The 15944-nt window shown below is 37.5% G+C and overlaps 1 protein-coding gene across 1 annotated transcript; it reads right to left on the bottom strand.

The window, feature by feature from the left end:
* Positions 1–1017: 1017 nt before the first annotated feature.
* LOC121247661 (putative leucine-rich repeat receptor-like serine/threonine-protein kinase At2g19230) lies at positions 1018–8603 on the bottom strand. The gene is made up of 13 exons (XM_041146063.1): positions 8445–8603; positions 6792–7323; positions 6059–6549; positions 4959–5091; positions 4658–4729; positions 4353–4424; positions 4186–4266; positions 3801–3958; positions 2664–2869; positions 2440–2566; positions 2058–2120; positions 1765–1954; positions 1018–1551 (listed from the first exon to the last, which is right to left on the bottom strand). Exons 1-13 carry the CDS (start codon positions 8584–8586, stop codon positions 1125–1127), a joined length of 2694 nt encoding a protein of 897 aa, XP_041001997.1. The 5' UTR covers positions 8587–8603; the 3' UTR covers positions 1018–1124.
* Between the last annotated feature and the right edge of the window lie 7341 nt (positions 8604–15944).

The raw sequence follows: 15944 nt of genomic DNA, 5'->3' as shown, positions 1-15944 counted from the left end.
TTCAAAATAACTCATAACTTACCAATAAATCTAAAAAATAATATCAATATATATATATATATATATATATGTTGTAGTATTTTCTTACCATTTCTATTTGATTAGTCAATATGGTTTGTCTCAAAATGAAATTGCTCTGTATTTTTTAATCTAACTTTAGTCCCTATATTTGTTAGATTGATTAGGTTGATCTCTTTGTAAAAACTCCATTAATAAATTGTCAGAGACATCACATCACAGCATCCTTAATGCTCCCTTAATGTATAAAATTAAAAACAAAATCCAAAAAAAAAAATCCAAAAATTAACGTAGGAAAAAAGTTTGCCATACCTCGACAAAGATCAAAATGATCAATATTTGAATTTTCGTATGATCTAAAGAGAGTTCAAGTACTGGAATTCTAATAAATAAAATCAGGTTAATTGTCAAAGTTTTGAGTCTTTTGACTGATATTACAGTGGGGGCAAACAAGTTAGTATCCATATAAGTGGGATTATAGCCTCAACAAAGGTTTTGTAGAAAAGGGTGATTGTAAATATTTTTGAAATAAAAAAAATAGTTAATTGATCTATTCTAAGTAAACATTTCTAAGAGTGTTTTCTTTTAAGAAGGTTTGTTTTTAAAGGATTTCACACAGTCACATTTTCTTCCATCTACAACCAGCATTGTTTTCATATTCCGACTTTTGGAGGCCTGAAACGCTACGCTTGCTTCTGCTACTTCATCCTGCTAGGCAGCTAGCTTACATCCCATATACATTGATGGCACGTTCTCTTCTTCTTAAAGAAGAGGATCTTATTTCTGACAGTGACTTGAATTGATATTGATTAATTGCTCCCTTAATATTGTTGCATAAAATCTATTCAGCTTCCTCTGCATCATGTAGATTAGCATATATGGATTTTCAAGCAGTGTTTCAGACACATCCAGAATACAAACAAGTAATCATTGTACTTTATATGTCCTATAGAACCTAGAAAGCTGTTGAAATGCATAATAGTATTCGGTCTCATACTCGATTGAAAAAAACATAAACTCATGAAACAAAGATATAATAAGGTCTTCAAACAGATCACTTGTCATATTGTATTAAAGGAACTTTTGAGCATAGTTTTCTTCAGAAACTATCTAGCGATGGGAGCAATTTCTGATTCTAGCTCCAAATGGAACGTGTTGTGTGGCATGCTTGAAGTTCTGCACTCAGTTGTCATCCTTTGATTTCTTCCACGAGTGAATACCTGAGCCAAACATTCATTTAGTTCTGCCAATACCTGACTCATGTCTGGCCTTTGGATTGCAACCGGCAGTGCGCACGACATGGCTATTTCCACAACTTTCCATGCAGAAGTGGTGTTGAATTCTCCTTCTAGTCTTGGATCAACAATGTTTTGAATATCTGCCCTTTCAATCAAAGGATAAACCCAATCAAGTATGTGATTGTTTCGCATAGGACCTCTTATTATTGCAGGGCGACCAGTTATAAGCTCAAACAAAATAATCCCCAAGCTATAGACGTCACTTTTCTTACTGAAGTTCCTAGATGTTGGAATTCTGCAATTAAAACACAGACAACTCGCACTGGTGAATAAAGTAAGGGTGTCCATACATTTTGGATGCTCAAGGGAAAAACATATTTTGGTAGTAGAAAATTTAGGACAAAAAGTATAGTGTGTTTCAAATTTCACTAGAACTTTGGACATGATAATTGATTACAGTATAACTAAAAAAAGAGCTATGCAGAAGTCAATAGCTCTAAACACTTACTCCAGATCGACGTATCCCAAAGTGCCAGCTGGGCAAGTTGACACATGGGAATCACTTTCGGTGGCAAAGGCTCTAGAAAGCCCAAAATCAGCTATCTTGGCTTGCATGTTTTCGTTTAGCAGGATGTTGGATGGTTTTAAATCTCTGTGGATGATAGGTGGCTTGCAACCATTATGTAGATACTCCAAACCTGTAACTCCACAAGTAAACAACGTGGACTTATTCAAGCGAACGAAAAAAGAAATTCAAAGATGCTGAAGATGAATAATTATGTGGTTAATTTGTTTGCAAACCGTGTGCAGCGTCCACTGCAATACAAAGTCGCTCATTCCATGTTAAGACATTTGGGTTTGTCACTGCAGCAAAAACATTCCAATTCTGTCTCATTCAGTTTGGTTGCCATAAAAAAATAGCCCAGGTTATTACAATCATGCAAGAAAATAATTATCTCCGTCGAATTTCTGTGAAACATGCAAATTCATTATCCTCATTGTATAAACTTATGGGATTGCCTTTAGGAAATGACTTGACAAGGATTCGGGATGATCTGCACTGTGTCAGATTCCTTGCTCTAACTAGAAGCCAACCTATGATGTACTTTTGATTTGATGAAAGTAACGTATAGCTAGCGACTCATAGGATGAGAGGAGCCTTTAAAAACGAGATTGCAAATACCTGACAAATGCTGCTGCAGATTCCCGTTAGCCATGTACTCGTATATGAGCGCCTTGTTTTCACCGTCATCACAGTATCCAACAAGAGTAACCAAGTTTCTATGATGAACTACCATTAAGAGTTGTGCCTGCATTTAGAAATGGAGTTCCATTGTTTAGTTGCGTGAAATTGTTGTCTTTGAAACTTTCAAGTAATTGCAAACACTGGCTTCTGTTCCATCTAACCTCTGCTCTAAATTCCTTGTACCCTTGGTTTGATGAAGGAGAGAGAAGCTTAACAGCAACTTGAATTTCATCTTTCAATTTGCCGAGGTACACGTTTCCAAATCCTCCTTTGCCAATGACGTTTTTGAAGTTATTGGTTATCTTGACAACCTCAGAGTAGCTATACTGTCGATTCTTTGATTTGATGCTGGATTTGGTAACCATGTCTACAGCAAGAAAAATAATCAAAATTGAAACATTCACCTCTGCTAAAAATAAGTTTGCAGCTGGCATTGTCATGTGCTTAGTTTATGTTTTAAATCTCTCATGCTTGTTACTATAATTAAATCCCGAGTCCACTTATCCTAAAGGGAATGCACATTAACCCTCAGGTTTGTACAACCAAATCCCATATACAGTGATGTTGTAGTGTTCTGAGCTTAGGTTTCTGCATTATAGTTTGACAGTGAGTAATGTTAGAAGAAGTCCTGGATTTCATGCTTGTCTATGTTAGGATGTGACGTTAGATCCTTTTTCAAGGTTAGCCTCATGAGATTGCTAGAATCATGGAATTGATAGAATCATGGAGTTGCTAGAATCATGGAGTTGCTAGTCTGTAATACTCAAGATGGTACGAAGCGGTGTCCCACTTATTGAAGATTTTGGGGATACTTGATTTTACAAGATAGCAGGGGATTGAGATGCCATGGTTGTATGGTATAGACAGTACAACCATGAATGCATAATGAATGGGAGCACAAGACTCTTTATTTTTAATAATATTATCTTAATGTTTGAGAAAGAAAGGGCATCAGGAAGCCAATCTAAAGAATGGATACATGTTTCTAACTAGGTGTAAACATGAGTGTGGTGAGAATTGAACCCAAGCACCAGGTGAGTAGAATGAGCACATTCATCACTATCACCTATCATGGTGTTCCACTAATGTAATTCATTTATCGATCATTTGAAGTTTCCATCCATGATCGTGTTCTTTTTTATATCTTTCTATAAATTGTTTCGGGCTTAATTATCAAAGACTTCGGTGTATCACAAGAAAATAAGGTTAATTTCCATTGAGTGCTATATCTTTGTAAGCAAGCGCACCTATATAAACTGTGATAACAACTAAGCAGCAGAAAATAAAGAACGAACTACCTGATCCTCTTTTCCTTCTATATATAGCAAGAGCACTAACGATGAAGAGAAGGATCAAGACTGCTGTTATAGACGATGCAAGAACTGGAATGACAAACTCCTTTTTCTTCTTTCCCTTACATGGAGTGTACAGACAAAGATCTGGATGTGCATCAACCCTTTTATAAAGTGCATCAAGGCATCAAGTAAAGATGTCAAGGTCAGTTATTATATATTAGATGATGCCATCCGTCATACAAAAAAAAAAAAAAAAGAAGAATTACAGTTGGAAATATACTTCATCAAGCATTTGCAATGTACAGAAAAAAAAAAAGGGATAAAGTGGTTATATCATTAATAAGGAAATGGAGAAAAAGAAATATTGGAGGTAGGAAGATAACCTAACCTTAGGTCTAATTTTCCATTCCTAAACTGTTCCAGAAGAGCCTCAGGAATTGAACCTGTGAACTTGTTCCCTCTTAAATCCCTGCAAAGATAGTGTTAGTAGATCACTTCAATTTCCTTCCCTGAAGGTATTGTTCGCAATACCTAGATCAGAGTTCCACATCTTACAGAGTGTTTAAATTAGGTAGCTGTTCCAAAACTTGTGGCAGTCGCCCAGTTAAGTTGTTAAGTGACAAATCCCTAAAAAGAAAGAAAAAAAATCTTGCATAAAAATATTAGCAAGTGATATGATCAAATCCCACAAATGCACTCTAATTATTAACATCTCAGCAATCAGGGGTCCATCTATCAATTGGTAATCTCAAGCTGGCAGACTGTGTTGACAGTGTTGTTAAACCTGCTGGTGTCTGGCTAACACTGGTGTTTAGAAACTGAATGCTTAAATGTTTATCACATTTCAAATTAAGACTCACAAGGACTGCAGTAGTTCGAGCTTGGAGAATGAAGTATCGATATCCCCTGTCAGATTGCTTGAGCTCAAGTTCCTGCTTGAAATTATGAAACAAGGAAGTTATTGCCATTGTTTAATGTTAAGTTGGAATAAAAAAATAAATAATAATTAAATTAAAAAATTTAAAAAAAAAAAAAAAAAAAAATCTCTCGTAGTTGGCCCCTGTGAACAAGGGAGCCACTATCTTTGTAGTTTCCGTCAAAATGAATGTTCCACAGCATGCATGCCTCCACAGAAGTTTTATGTTTCGGAAGCGCACTTACAATGAGATGATCCTTGGAGGATTGTCGTTAGTGCAGTTTAAACCATCCCATGAGTATTCACTTGGTACACATGGATCGCCTTGCCAATTTCTAGTCACGTTGTACCGTGTCTTGATTTCCATGATAGCTTTAACTAAAATTATTAATGGCAAAACTAGAATCAACAGACAATCATTGAAAAGTAATGTGGGAGAGAGGGGGAGGGAGAAGTTGAGATACAAATATAAGAAATAAATATGAATTGTGACACTTTGATCCAAAATTTGCAGCAGATGCACGTACAGATGTGCCTTCGCCATGAGGCTGAATTTGCCTGAATGTAGTAGCATGTATGATACTCAAAGCGAATTAGAACTACCAACAGTACGTTTGTGGATTCTATGGTGACGACTAAAATTGCTATCCATGATACTATGCCATTTCTAAGAATTCAAAAGTTTGCTTTGGCTGTTAATCGTATGACCATGGAGGAAGATACCCAGATTTCACTGATATATAAATAAATAAATAACTGTAGACAACAACAAAATTGTTCTTCTGAAGATGTGTGGTGGTAATTACATCATAATATTGTACACCCCAAGCTTGTAATTCTCCTATAGTGATAGATTTCCCATGAGAGGATCGGTTTACACTAAACTGATGCAACTCTTTGAGGACTCCCCTGCAAAAGGATGCAATGTTAGGGTATGTTGGGGGCTTTAGTCCTCCCAAGACTTCATATATAGGACCGTCACCACTCACACGAGTGATATGATCTTGAGGTTAAGGTTTAATCAAATTAATATCAGAGTCTTAGAGTTTTTAGATGATATTTAATAATTGGTATCACAGTAGGTCCACATTACAGAGGTCAATGTCAATAGAGTAAAACCTTCATGGAAGTTCTGAGGGTCAAAAAGTTGATTAAATTTGTATGACAGTACTAAGCCTTTGGAATCAATAGTTCGACCTTTAATAACAACATTGAGAACATAAATTGTGTTTTATTTTTGTTGAGAAAAGACTCCTCCTGCTTATATATACAGAGGACCATCACCAAACACCAAAATATTGCACTTAATCCTTACAAGAAAAAAAGAAAAGAGAAGAAGGCATACCGTCCTCTGTGGCAGTTGGTTCATTTGGTAGCTCTATCAACTTGAAAATCTCATAGGCGTTGAGGATTGGAGGAAAATGAGTTCCCTGAGCCGCATTTATTGACAAGAATAACCGCGGCGCTCCGGTAATTGGCGGATTATCTTGGGCTATTGTACGTGGAGTTAGATAATCAAGTATAACAGATTCTGTCAGATAGCTGCGTTGATCATCCAAAGAAATTGTCAATTCCCGCTGCTGGCCAGATTCAAGTTTCTCAACCTCAGCAAAGTGGAAGTAACAATAATATTTTGAAAGAGGATCTAGCGTGAAGTTAGCTTTTAAGGGAATGCTCGCGTTCTGTGTTTTGGCAGCAGTCTTCATCACTTCAACTGGCAATCCATAAGCTTCACCACTGCTAGAGGCGTAAATGGTCGAGTTGGAGGCAATTTTAATCCAATCATCTTTTTGTTGTGAAGCGTGCCAGTACCGATCATACGCATCGTCTGGATACCTAAATGGCAGCAGTTATTTTCCCCCAGAAAGTGTCAGAACAAAATGATACTGGAATAGAAGCGCTAGCTTTTATATGAATTGATGAACGTGAGCCAAAGATGATTAAACGCATGCAAGAGAAGATTTAATCACGAAATCACACAAAAAGTAATCACATAAACATAATTGACATGTAATCAAGATAGAGTAATGTTAGAGACAAGTCCCAAATCTACTAGCATTGTGTATGAAATGATTCACCTGATTATAGAATTGCCAGTTCCGGCAACATCAATTCGCCGAAGTTGTAACAGTGCCCCGCTCTCGATGCGATACATGGAAGAGTCCAAATGCCGTAGCTCCAACGCTGAAATGAAGGGTACACCTTGGCCAATGTTCACAAGACAAACATCTATGTAATCCGTCGAAGCTACGTGAATTATCTCATGGTAGGTTTCATTCGTATTGTCTACTGTTCTCCATTTATTAACCCCAAGATATAGGTCAAATACTGGGCCCTTGTCTTTGCCATCATAATTTCCATACGCGAATCTAGCTCTGATCAAGTACTTCTTGTTTCTGGCTTCATTAGGTCGCAGGGTGTAACAATTCCTTTTGCCTTGAGGAAAACTTCTCAATGTCTGTTTCACCCGATCATCATAATTTCGAGACACCGTTGCAGCTATTCCAGTATCTATAAATCCTTCATCTGACGTGTAAGGAATACGCGTTGTCGGGTGAATGTAATCTTCAACATTGCTACCACAGTCAATACTGATGAAACCTTGAAATTCTGACACCAAAAAGAGAGTTAATTAGAACAAATTAGCAATCCACATATATATATATATATATATATATGTGCCGATCTACTACTCAAATAAGTTCATCCAGATCATAATTATCGATCGGCTTCTTAATTTGTTGTTTCTGTTGCGCTCGCACACACTAGAAATCCTTGTAACATGTTCAAGATTCATCTCGAACAGCTCAATGTCCAAACACTTTTTACGTTAAGACTTAAGCCAATCATGTTTTTGAATTATCATTTAGCACACCTTTTTGTCAAAGAACTAGCATGCCGGCAAATACCGTGAAAGCCAAACCGTTGGCTTATTTATTAAAATAAATATAAATGATTAAATCTCTTCTCATCATTTTAAATTTTTGAGATAATTGATGATTTCATATGATTACATACTAGAGATTTCTGTTGTTTGAATTCGGACTCTGCACGTAAGGGAGATTTGTTTGGAAAAAAAAAAAAATAGTTAAAAGCTTCACAAAAGTTCTTGTCTTTGAAGGACAAACATTTTGGTTTTGAAGTAAAAGATAAAAATAGAAAATAAAAAATAAAAATCAGGTCCTGGATTATAATTTAGTCTAAATAATTAAAACACATTATAATAAAACAGGGGTTAGTACGTACGTACTTCGTTTATCAACAGTGTTGGACTTTCTTTGGTTTTTAAGTAATCAAATTAAGCAAATCGAATTGAAGAAATTAGTATTCGTTAATTAAAGAAGTATTCAAATCTTAATCGTTGAGTTCGCGTCAAGGAAGATGTCATAATATAAACTTAATAATTATTAAACTCTTTAATAGACGAATAATTGTATTTATATTACTATACGTACGCATGCAGTATGTATGAAAGTAATCAGCTTATAATTTTGTCAAGAGCAGAAGTACTGTGCTTTGAGGAAACAAGCTGTGTGCTAGAGCAGAAGTGTGCTTTCCGCCATAGCATGTCTGCTCTGGATTACTACAAACAAGCTTCTCAGTCTCCGTGAATTATACAATTTAATAACTTAGGATGGACCAATTTAATTAAGACAATGCATATATAAATTAGAAAGATCATGTATAGTAGGTTTCCACAAGAGTAATAATGTATATATGTACTTAATTACCTGGACTAGGAGTTTCGGCAAGTTTTCTTCCACCATGACCAATATTATTAATGTTCCCTGCAGCAGCGTGTTCTGAGTTGCCAACTCCAAGAACAGCAGTCGCTATAACAAAAAACAGGCTCACTTTCAAAACCGAAAACATCTCTGTAATTGCACCAACATCCATCTCTTGTCTAATTTCTCACTAAATATAATTTTAGTGCCCTGCCGAGGAGACGTGGGTATTGCAGCAATAAATAATGGAACTAGTTTGGTACGCGGCTCTTACGACTCGAGTCGCCCCAATAATTTATTTGTATCTTCTTTTTCTACTTTTCTCTCTCTTTCTCTGCCTTTCACCAATGTGAAAGAAAAAACTTCGACTTCGACTATCTTGAATTTTCGTTGTTATATCTCACTGATTGTCGTATGATGACTTGACTGATTATATAAACAAGTATATTTAACGTGTTGATTAATTCTTGTTAACGTGTCTATTCTAAGGGTTGTTAGGAGTTGCTTTAGAGGTTTTAAAAATTGTTTAAATAGTTTTAAAAAGATAAGTTAAAAAGTTTGTTTGACTTCAACATGTTTTTCTGGATAATACAAAACGTAGTTCTAATTTTAAAAAGGCTGTCAATAAGCAATCATACATCGTCTCTATACCTAATTCGCAGAATTTTTTTTTTTTTTTTTGCACTGTAAATACTAAGAACAAAATGATACTTGACGTGCATACGTTTAAGTATTCATTATTCTTTATTTTTGGGACTTTTGCATGTCTGTACTTACTATTATGAAGTTATTCAACTGAAAGACGTTGGGAAATCCTTTTTGTTAATAAAGACTTTAGCATGTCTTTATTTAATTTTCAATTTTTATATTAACTCATCGCATATTAATTCATAATCCAAAGGGCAACATGTCATATATATCTTTAAACGCAAGAATGGAATGGGAAGAACATAGGCAATCATAGAAAAGAGTAACACAGTTATTCAACAAAAAAGGGTTCCTAAAAATTCTTTCTCGAGTAATAAGTGAAAAAACATCAAGGAAGAATCGTCCAAGAAACTCCAAGAATCGTTCGTGTGATTGGGGCTATGCATGGCTATCACCGAAGGCCACCAGGCCATTTCGGTGGTTGCTCCTCGCCTCAGATCCTATGCAAACTTGGTCCTGGAGACTCCTCAGTCTATCCCTGAAGTCATGGTACCATTCCGATCTCACAAAATTGTTGATGGAGAGGTCTGTATTATCTTCTCTAAAGATGAAGTGGACCGCTCGGCTATACCTTTTCAATACTCTCTAGTATTGAAAGTTCTCCGACAAAGACCCTCTCTTGATTCCATAAGAGCATTCATCAAAGCCAGATGGGGTCTATCAAACCAACCGATTGTTTCATCTATGAGTAAGCCGCGGAATGTCTTCGTGCGACTGGCGTTGGAGAAAGATTTTGTTAAGGCTTTTGCTCGTGAGAATTGTGAAATCAATGGAGTACCGTATAGAGTTTTCCATTGGACTACTGAATTCCAAGAAGATCAAGAACCAGTCCGTGTGCCGGTGTGGATCACGCTGCCAGGTCTTCCACCAAACTACTATCATGAGTCTTTCCTTCGTAGCATTACGGCTCCAATTGGAAGATTTCTAAAGCGAGATAATCCCACCCGATGCGCTACTCGTACAGATGGTGCAAGAATCTGTTTAGAGATGGATATTTCTAAAGAGCCTATTCAAGCGTTGTGGATTGGTACCCCCCGAAACCCCCAAAGTCTTTATCAAAGTATTGCGTTCGAGACATTGCCGGCATACTGTCCAAAGTGTCATGTTCAAGGTCATAACTCTAAGACTTGTAAAGGTGAAGGCAAGAAACGTAATGTGCAGATGACAGAACCAAAAGAGAAGGCAACGATGGAACAGGTCTGGGTTATCAAGGAAACCAAAGGTGGGAATCTTGTTCAGAAGGGTGAGTCTAGCAAGGTGGAAGAGAGGCAGTTGAATGTGGAGGACTTTATTCCAAATGATCAAGTATGGGAGAAATCAGATGCTGACCGTATGAATGGTGTTGAAGACAGAGGAATGGAAGCAGTTCCAATATTAGAGCAGGAAGAGGCTGATGGAGAACCGGGTTCCACAATTCAGGTGCCCATTAATCCAGTTATTGACCAGGTGGGGCATGGTAGATCAATGGACGTAGAACTGGAGGTGGTTGATCTTGAGGAGGGGATGTTGGTGGAACCTAAGCCGCTAGACGAAAATGCAGGTTTGTGTTCAGGAATAGACCAAGAACGTGTGGCGTCGGGTTCTAAGACTGATATGGCAGGTTTGCAAACTGGGGGCATGCTTGCACCCATTATGGAATTTTTGCAAACGGAAAATCATGAAGGACGGACGCTGGAGGAGGTCTCTGTTCAGGAAGGAGATGATTCAGTTTATGAGGAGGTTGCGCGTACGAATTGTTGCTCAGATGGTCACACTTGCTCAGATTCGGACTCGGAAGGGTCATTGGATCACTTAGCTAAAGACAATATTGTGGCTTCGGATTCAGATTCAATTGAATAAGAAAAGGAAAGGGAAAGGTATTAAGATAAGAGGTTCTTCTAGGGTCGTAAATAAGCCCGCCCGGCTTAATTTATGAAGTCATCTTTATTGTATTGGAATGCTCGGGGGATAGGTACGTCAAGAAAGCGCCTTAAAAAATTGGTATCAAAATTTCTTCCTAAAATTCTTGTTATTGCTGAGCCAATGGTAAGTAATTCCCGTTTAGATTTGTGGCGTGATTGTTTGCGGTTTGATTGTTGTTGCTCTAATGTTGATGACGGAGGTAAGTTATGGATGTTTTGGGTTCAGGAATTAAATCTTGTTGTTGAGTATATGGGTGATCAATTTTTGACAGTTCGTATTGATAATCCTAATGTTGTCCGAATTACTTTTGTATATGCGAAATGCTCCTATTTGGAGCGTAGAAGACTGTGGGATGTTTTGATGGCAGCTAATATTCACCAATTACCTTGGATGGTGATGGGAGATTTTAATATTATTAGGAATGATTCGGAGCGCAGAGGGGGACGGCCAAGATTAGCTTTGGCTATGGAGGAGTTTAATGATTGGGTGGGTGCTTGTGGTCTTCTAGATATGCCTTTTTGTGGAAATTCTTTTTCCTGGTGTAATGGTCACTGGGGGAGATCTAGGCAATGGGCGAGGCTTGATCGTTGCTTTCTTAATACAGCGGTTCTTGATATTTTTCTGGATGCTAAATTGGAATATTAATCACGTACCTCTTCTGATCATGCACTGATGTCGATTTTTTTGGAGAATCCGTTTGTTACTTATGGTTATCCTTCTTTTAAATTTCAGCAAATGTGGGTATCTCATGCCCAATTTTTTTACTGTGTTTTGAATTCTTGGAAGGTGGAGGTGGTTGGAGGCTCAAGCTTAAATGTGCTTATGAATAAACTTAAAAGACTTAGAATTGCATTGCGAGAGTGGAATAAGCACATTTTTGGGAGGACGGAAATTCATATAGCAGAGCTTGAGGCTCGGATAAAGGGTTTGGAGGTCAGTCTGCAATCTGAATATATCAAAGATGTAAAGGATGATCTCGTGGTTTCACAATTGGAGCTTTCAGTTTGGTTGGATAGGGAAGAAAAACGTTTGGCTCAACAAGCTAAACAAGGTTGGATTCAGAAGGGAGAAGCGACATCTTCGTTCTTCCGTGCGGTCAGTCGGCGTAATCATAAAGTGGTGAAAGAGATGAAACTTGCAGATGGTACTACTCTTTCCTCACCAGAACAAATCCATGACGGGGCTATTTCTTATTTCTCACAATTCCTGGAGGTTGGTTCTTGTTGTGAAGAGCCGAATCTGGGGGGTTTGGTCATACCTATTATTTCTCGGGGTGAAAATGAATTTCTTACTCATATTCCTTCATCCCAGGAAGTTTATGAAGCTCTTTGCTCCATTCCGGAAAATAGTAGTCCAGGTCCTGATGGGTTTGGATCGGGATTCTATCGATCATGTTGGCATATAGTGGGTAATGAGGTTGTTGATGCGGTGTTAGAGTTTTTTCGAGGTAAGAATCTTCCGAGGTTTTTTAATGCTACTTTCTTAGTTTTAATTCCTAAAGTGGATAATCCGACAAGTTTTGATAAGTTTAGGCCAATTAGCCTGTGTAACGTGTTTTACAAAATATGCACTAAAATTATGGTTAATCGGCTTTCCCCCATATTGGCAAAAATTATCTCTCCTGAACAAGGAGCTTTTCTTCCGGGTCGAAGCATATTTGAGAATATTAGTATTACACAAGAATTGATTCATTCTATTAATAAGCCGGCTCATGGTGGAAATGTTGTTTTGAAGATTGACATGGCTAAAGCATATGATAGTGTGGACTGGTCTTTTCTTTTGCATGTTCTTAAAGCATTTGGGTTTTCAGAATTTTTTTGCATGTTAATTCAAAAATGCATCACTAATCCTTGGTTCTCTGTGATCATGAATGGGGTTCTCAAAGGTTTTTTCAAATGAGGTCGTGGGTTGAGACAAGGAGATCCTATATCTCCTTATTTATTTATTATTGTTGAGGAAATTTTTACAAGGATGATAAAAAAACAGGTGGAAATGGGTAAGATTACTCCTTTTTACCATCCAAGGGGTACCCCCATTATTTCTCATTTACTCTATGCGGATGATATGGTGCTTTTTTGTAATGAGGGCAAAAATTCCTTAAGAACTATTTCTGATGTGTTGAAGACGTACGAACAATGGTCGGGGCAAGTAGTTAGCAAAAACAAGTCCTCTATATTTTTCTCTTCGCAGATTCCTATTTCTAGACGTCGGGCACTTCTTCGTTTCACGGGTTTTACGGAAGGGATTTTTCCCTTTAAATATCTGGGAGTTCCTATTATTTCAGGAAGATTGAAAATAGCTTATTTTGATGACTTGATTGCTAAAGTTCAATGTAGATTGGAGGGATGGCAAGCCAGAATGTTATCCAGTGGGGCGCGTCTGATTCTCATTAAACATGTGCTTCAAAGTATTCTCGTTCACAATTTTTCTATCTTAAGGACGCCTAAAGCTGTTATTGAGAAACTTCAAAAAATCATCAGCACCTTTTTCTGGGGTGTAAAAGATGGGAAAACTAAGAAAAAATGGCGTTCTTGGGTGGATATTTGTAAGCCTGTCTCGGAAGGTGGGATGGGTATTCGGAGTCTTCAAGATGTGCAAACATCTCTACATATGAGGTTAGCTTGGAATCTTTTGCAAGGTACATCTCTTTGGTCTAATTTTTTTCATGCTAAGTATGTTAGTGATAGACATATTTCTATGGTGGATCCAAAGAAAGGGTCTATTTTTTGGAAGATAATTTTGAAAAGTATTCCTTTAGTGCAAGCAAATTCTAAATGGAGAGTTCGAGAGGGTAAGCTTCTTTTTTGGCATGATAAGTGGGTTGATGATGCCCCTCTTAGTCATAATATTCAGATTTCGGGTATGCCAAATCTTAAGTTGGAAGATTGTAAAACTGGGTTGGTTTGGAATATAGAGATTTTTGCTGGGTTGGTTGGGCATCAAAAAGCTGAAGATATTATTATGCAATTGGGTAGGGTTAAACATGGGAAAGATATATTGATATGGCTTCCTAACGATGACGGTAATTTTTCTTCGAAGAGTGCTTGGAATTGTATTCGTTTGAGGGGACCAGATTTCTCTTGGGCAAAATGGGTTTGGCATTCTGCTCTTCCAAAAAAAATTTCAATCACGATGTGGAAGGCCATACATGATTGTCTTCCTGTGGATGATAGAATTTGCAGAATTGGTATTCCTATTGTTTCCCGTTGTGATTGTTGTTCCAGTTATACTTATGAAGATCTTAATCATATTCTTGCGGGAGGAGATTTTGCTAAAAAAATTTGGCGTATATGTTCGGTGGTTCTTGGAATTCCTTGGGTGGAAGGTTGCTCATGGAGACAGAGGGTGGAGTGTTGGTATAGGAGGGCTAAGAATTCTAATCGTCCTGGTCAACTGTTGGGACTTCTTCTGGCAATCATCACTTGGCAGTTATGGGGTCGTCGTTGTAAAGCCCGGATGGAAGGAGTAATGGAATCGGTACAACAAGTTTGGTGTTCCATCAAATATTGGGTTTCTTGGATTGCAGTTAAACTTAATAATGTTAATTTGCTCAATCAGCGTGATGAAGGTATTTTAAAATGTTTTAATATGCCGTTAAATGTCATGAGAAAAGAGATTGTCATCCCGGTCAGGTGGAAACAACCTAAGCAAGGTTGGGTAAAGCTGAATGTTGATGGTTGTTCTCTAGATAATCCGGGCCCTTCAGGTGCGGGAGGAATTATTCGAGATGAGAAAGGTAATCTGGTTTGTGGGTTTGCAATAGCAATGGGGCATCATTCGAACAATTATTCTGAGCTGATGGGTTTACTTCATGGGCTTCGATATATTGGCTTGATGGGTTTTTTATTTGTGGAGATTGAACTATATTCCTTGTTAGTACTAAATTGGTTGAAGAATCAAAGATGTGGCTTATGGTATATGGAAGACTATTGGGATGAAATTCAGAGTCGTCTTGCTGGGATTAATGTTTCATTTGTTCATTGTTATAGAGAATGTAATTCGGTTGCGGATGGTTTAGCTAAAATGGGTGCTAATGGTATTACGGGATCATGGTTGTCTCTTCCTGAGTTGCCTCCTTCTATTAGAGGTAACATTAGGCTGGATAGAGGGGGCCTTCCTTACTTACGTAGAATCCGAAGCAGTTGATAGAAAGCTATGTGAGCTGGTCTTTTGAGAGGTATGTCTTTTTTTGCATTTGATCATTTCATTTCTCACTCTATGTTCGTGCAGATTTTGTTTTGCAGGTTGTTATTTTGAAGGTTTTTTGAGGCTTTTGTATAGTGGTTGAGTTTAGTTGGTTTTTTAGGCTTGGGTTTTAGTTTTATTATAATATTTGTAGCCCCCAGGCTTCGGGTTGTAATCACGGTTTTCCTTCGCCACAAGTGAGGGTTGATCAATAAAATTTGGGACGGAGTCACAATTGGACATGTGACTTTCGGCTCTTCTTAAAAAAAAAAAAAAAAAAGTATTCATTATATAATAACACCCCTAAAATTCGAACTTCTTTTTTTTTTTTTTTCACTCTCTCTTTTTAGCATCACTCTATTTCTAGCTCATGAGGGTACTGATTTACCTGATTAATGGTCCAGTGCTACCAACATCCTTTCGGTCATGCAAATCAAGTGCCCTGCCCGCAGTGATCGGATATATGGAATTGTCCAAACGTCGTAGATCCAATGCTGAAATGAAGGGTAGACCTTGGCCAGTTTTCACAAGACACACATCGATGTAATCCGTTGAGAGTAGGTGGAAAATCTCATAATTTTTTTCAGCCGTGCTTTTCACTGTCATCCATTTATTGACCCCAAGATATAGGTCGAACTCTGGAGCTTGGTTTTTGCCATCGTAATTTCCATACAGGAATCTAACTCTGATCAGGAACTTATTGTTTTTACC

Source organism: Juglans microcarpa x Juglans regia, chromosome 1D (genome assembly GCF_004785595.1).
Source record: "Juglans microcarpa x Juglans regia isolate MS1-56 chromosome 1D, Jm3101_v1.0, whole genome shotgun sequence".
Lineage (NCBI taxonomy): Eukaryota > Viridiplantae > Streptophyta > Magnoliopsida > Fagales > Juglandaceae > Juglans > Juglans microcarpa x Juglans regia.
This window is presented reverse-complemented; position numbering and strand designations above follow the sequence as displayed.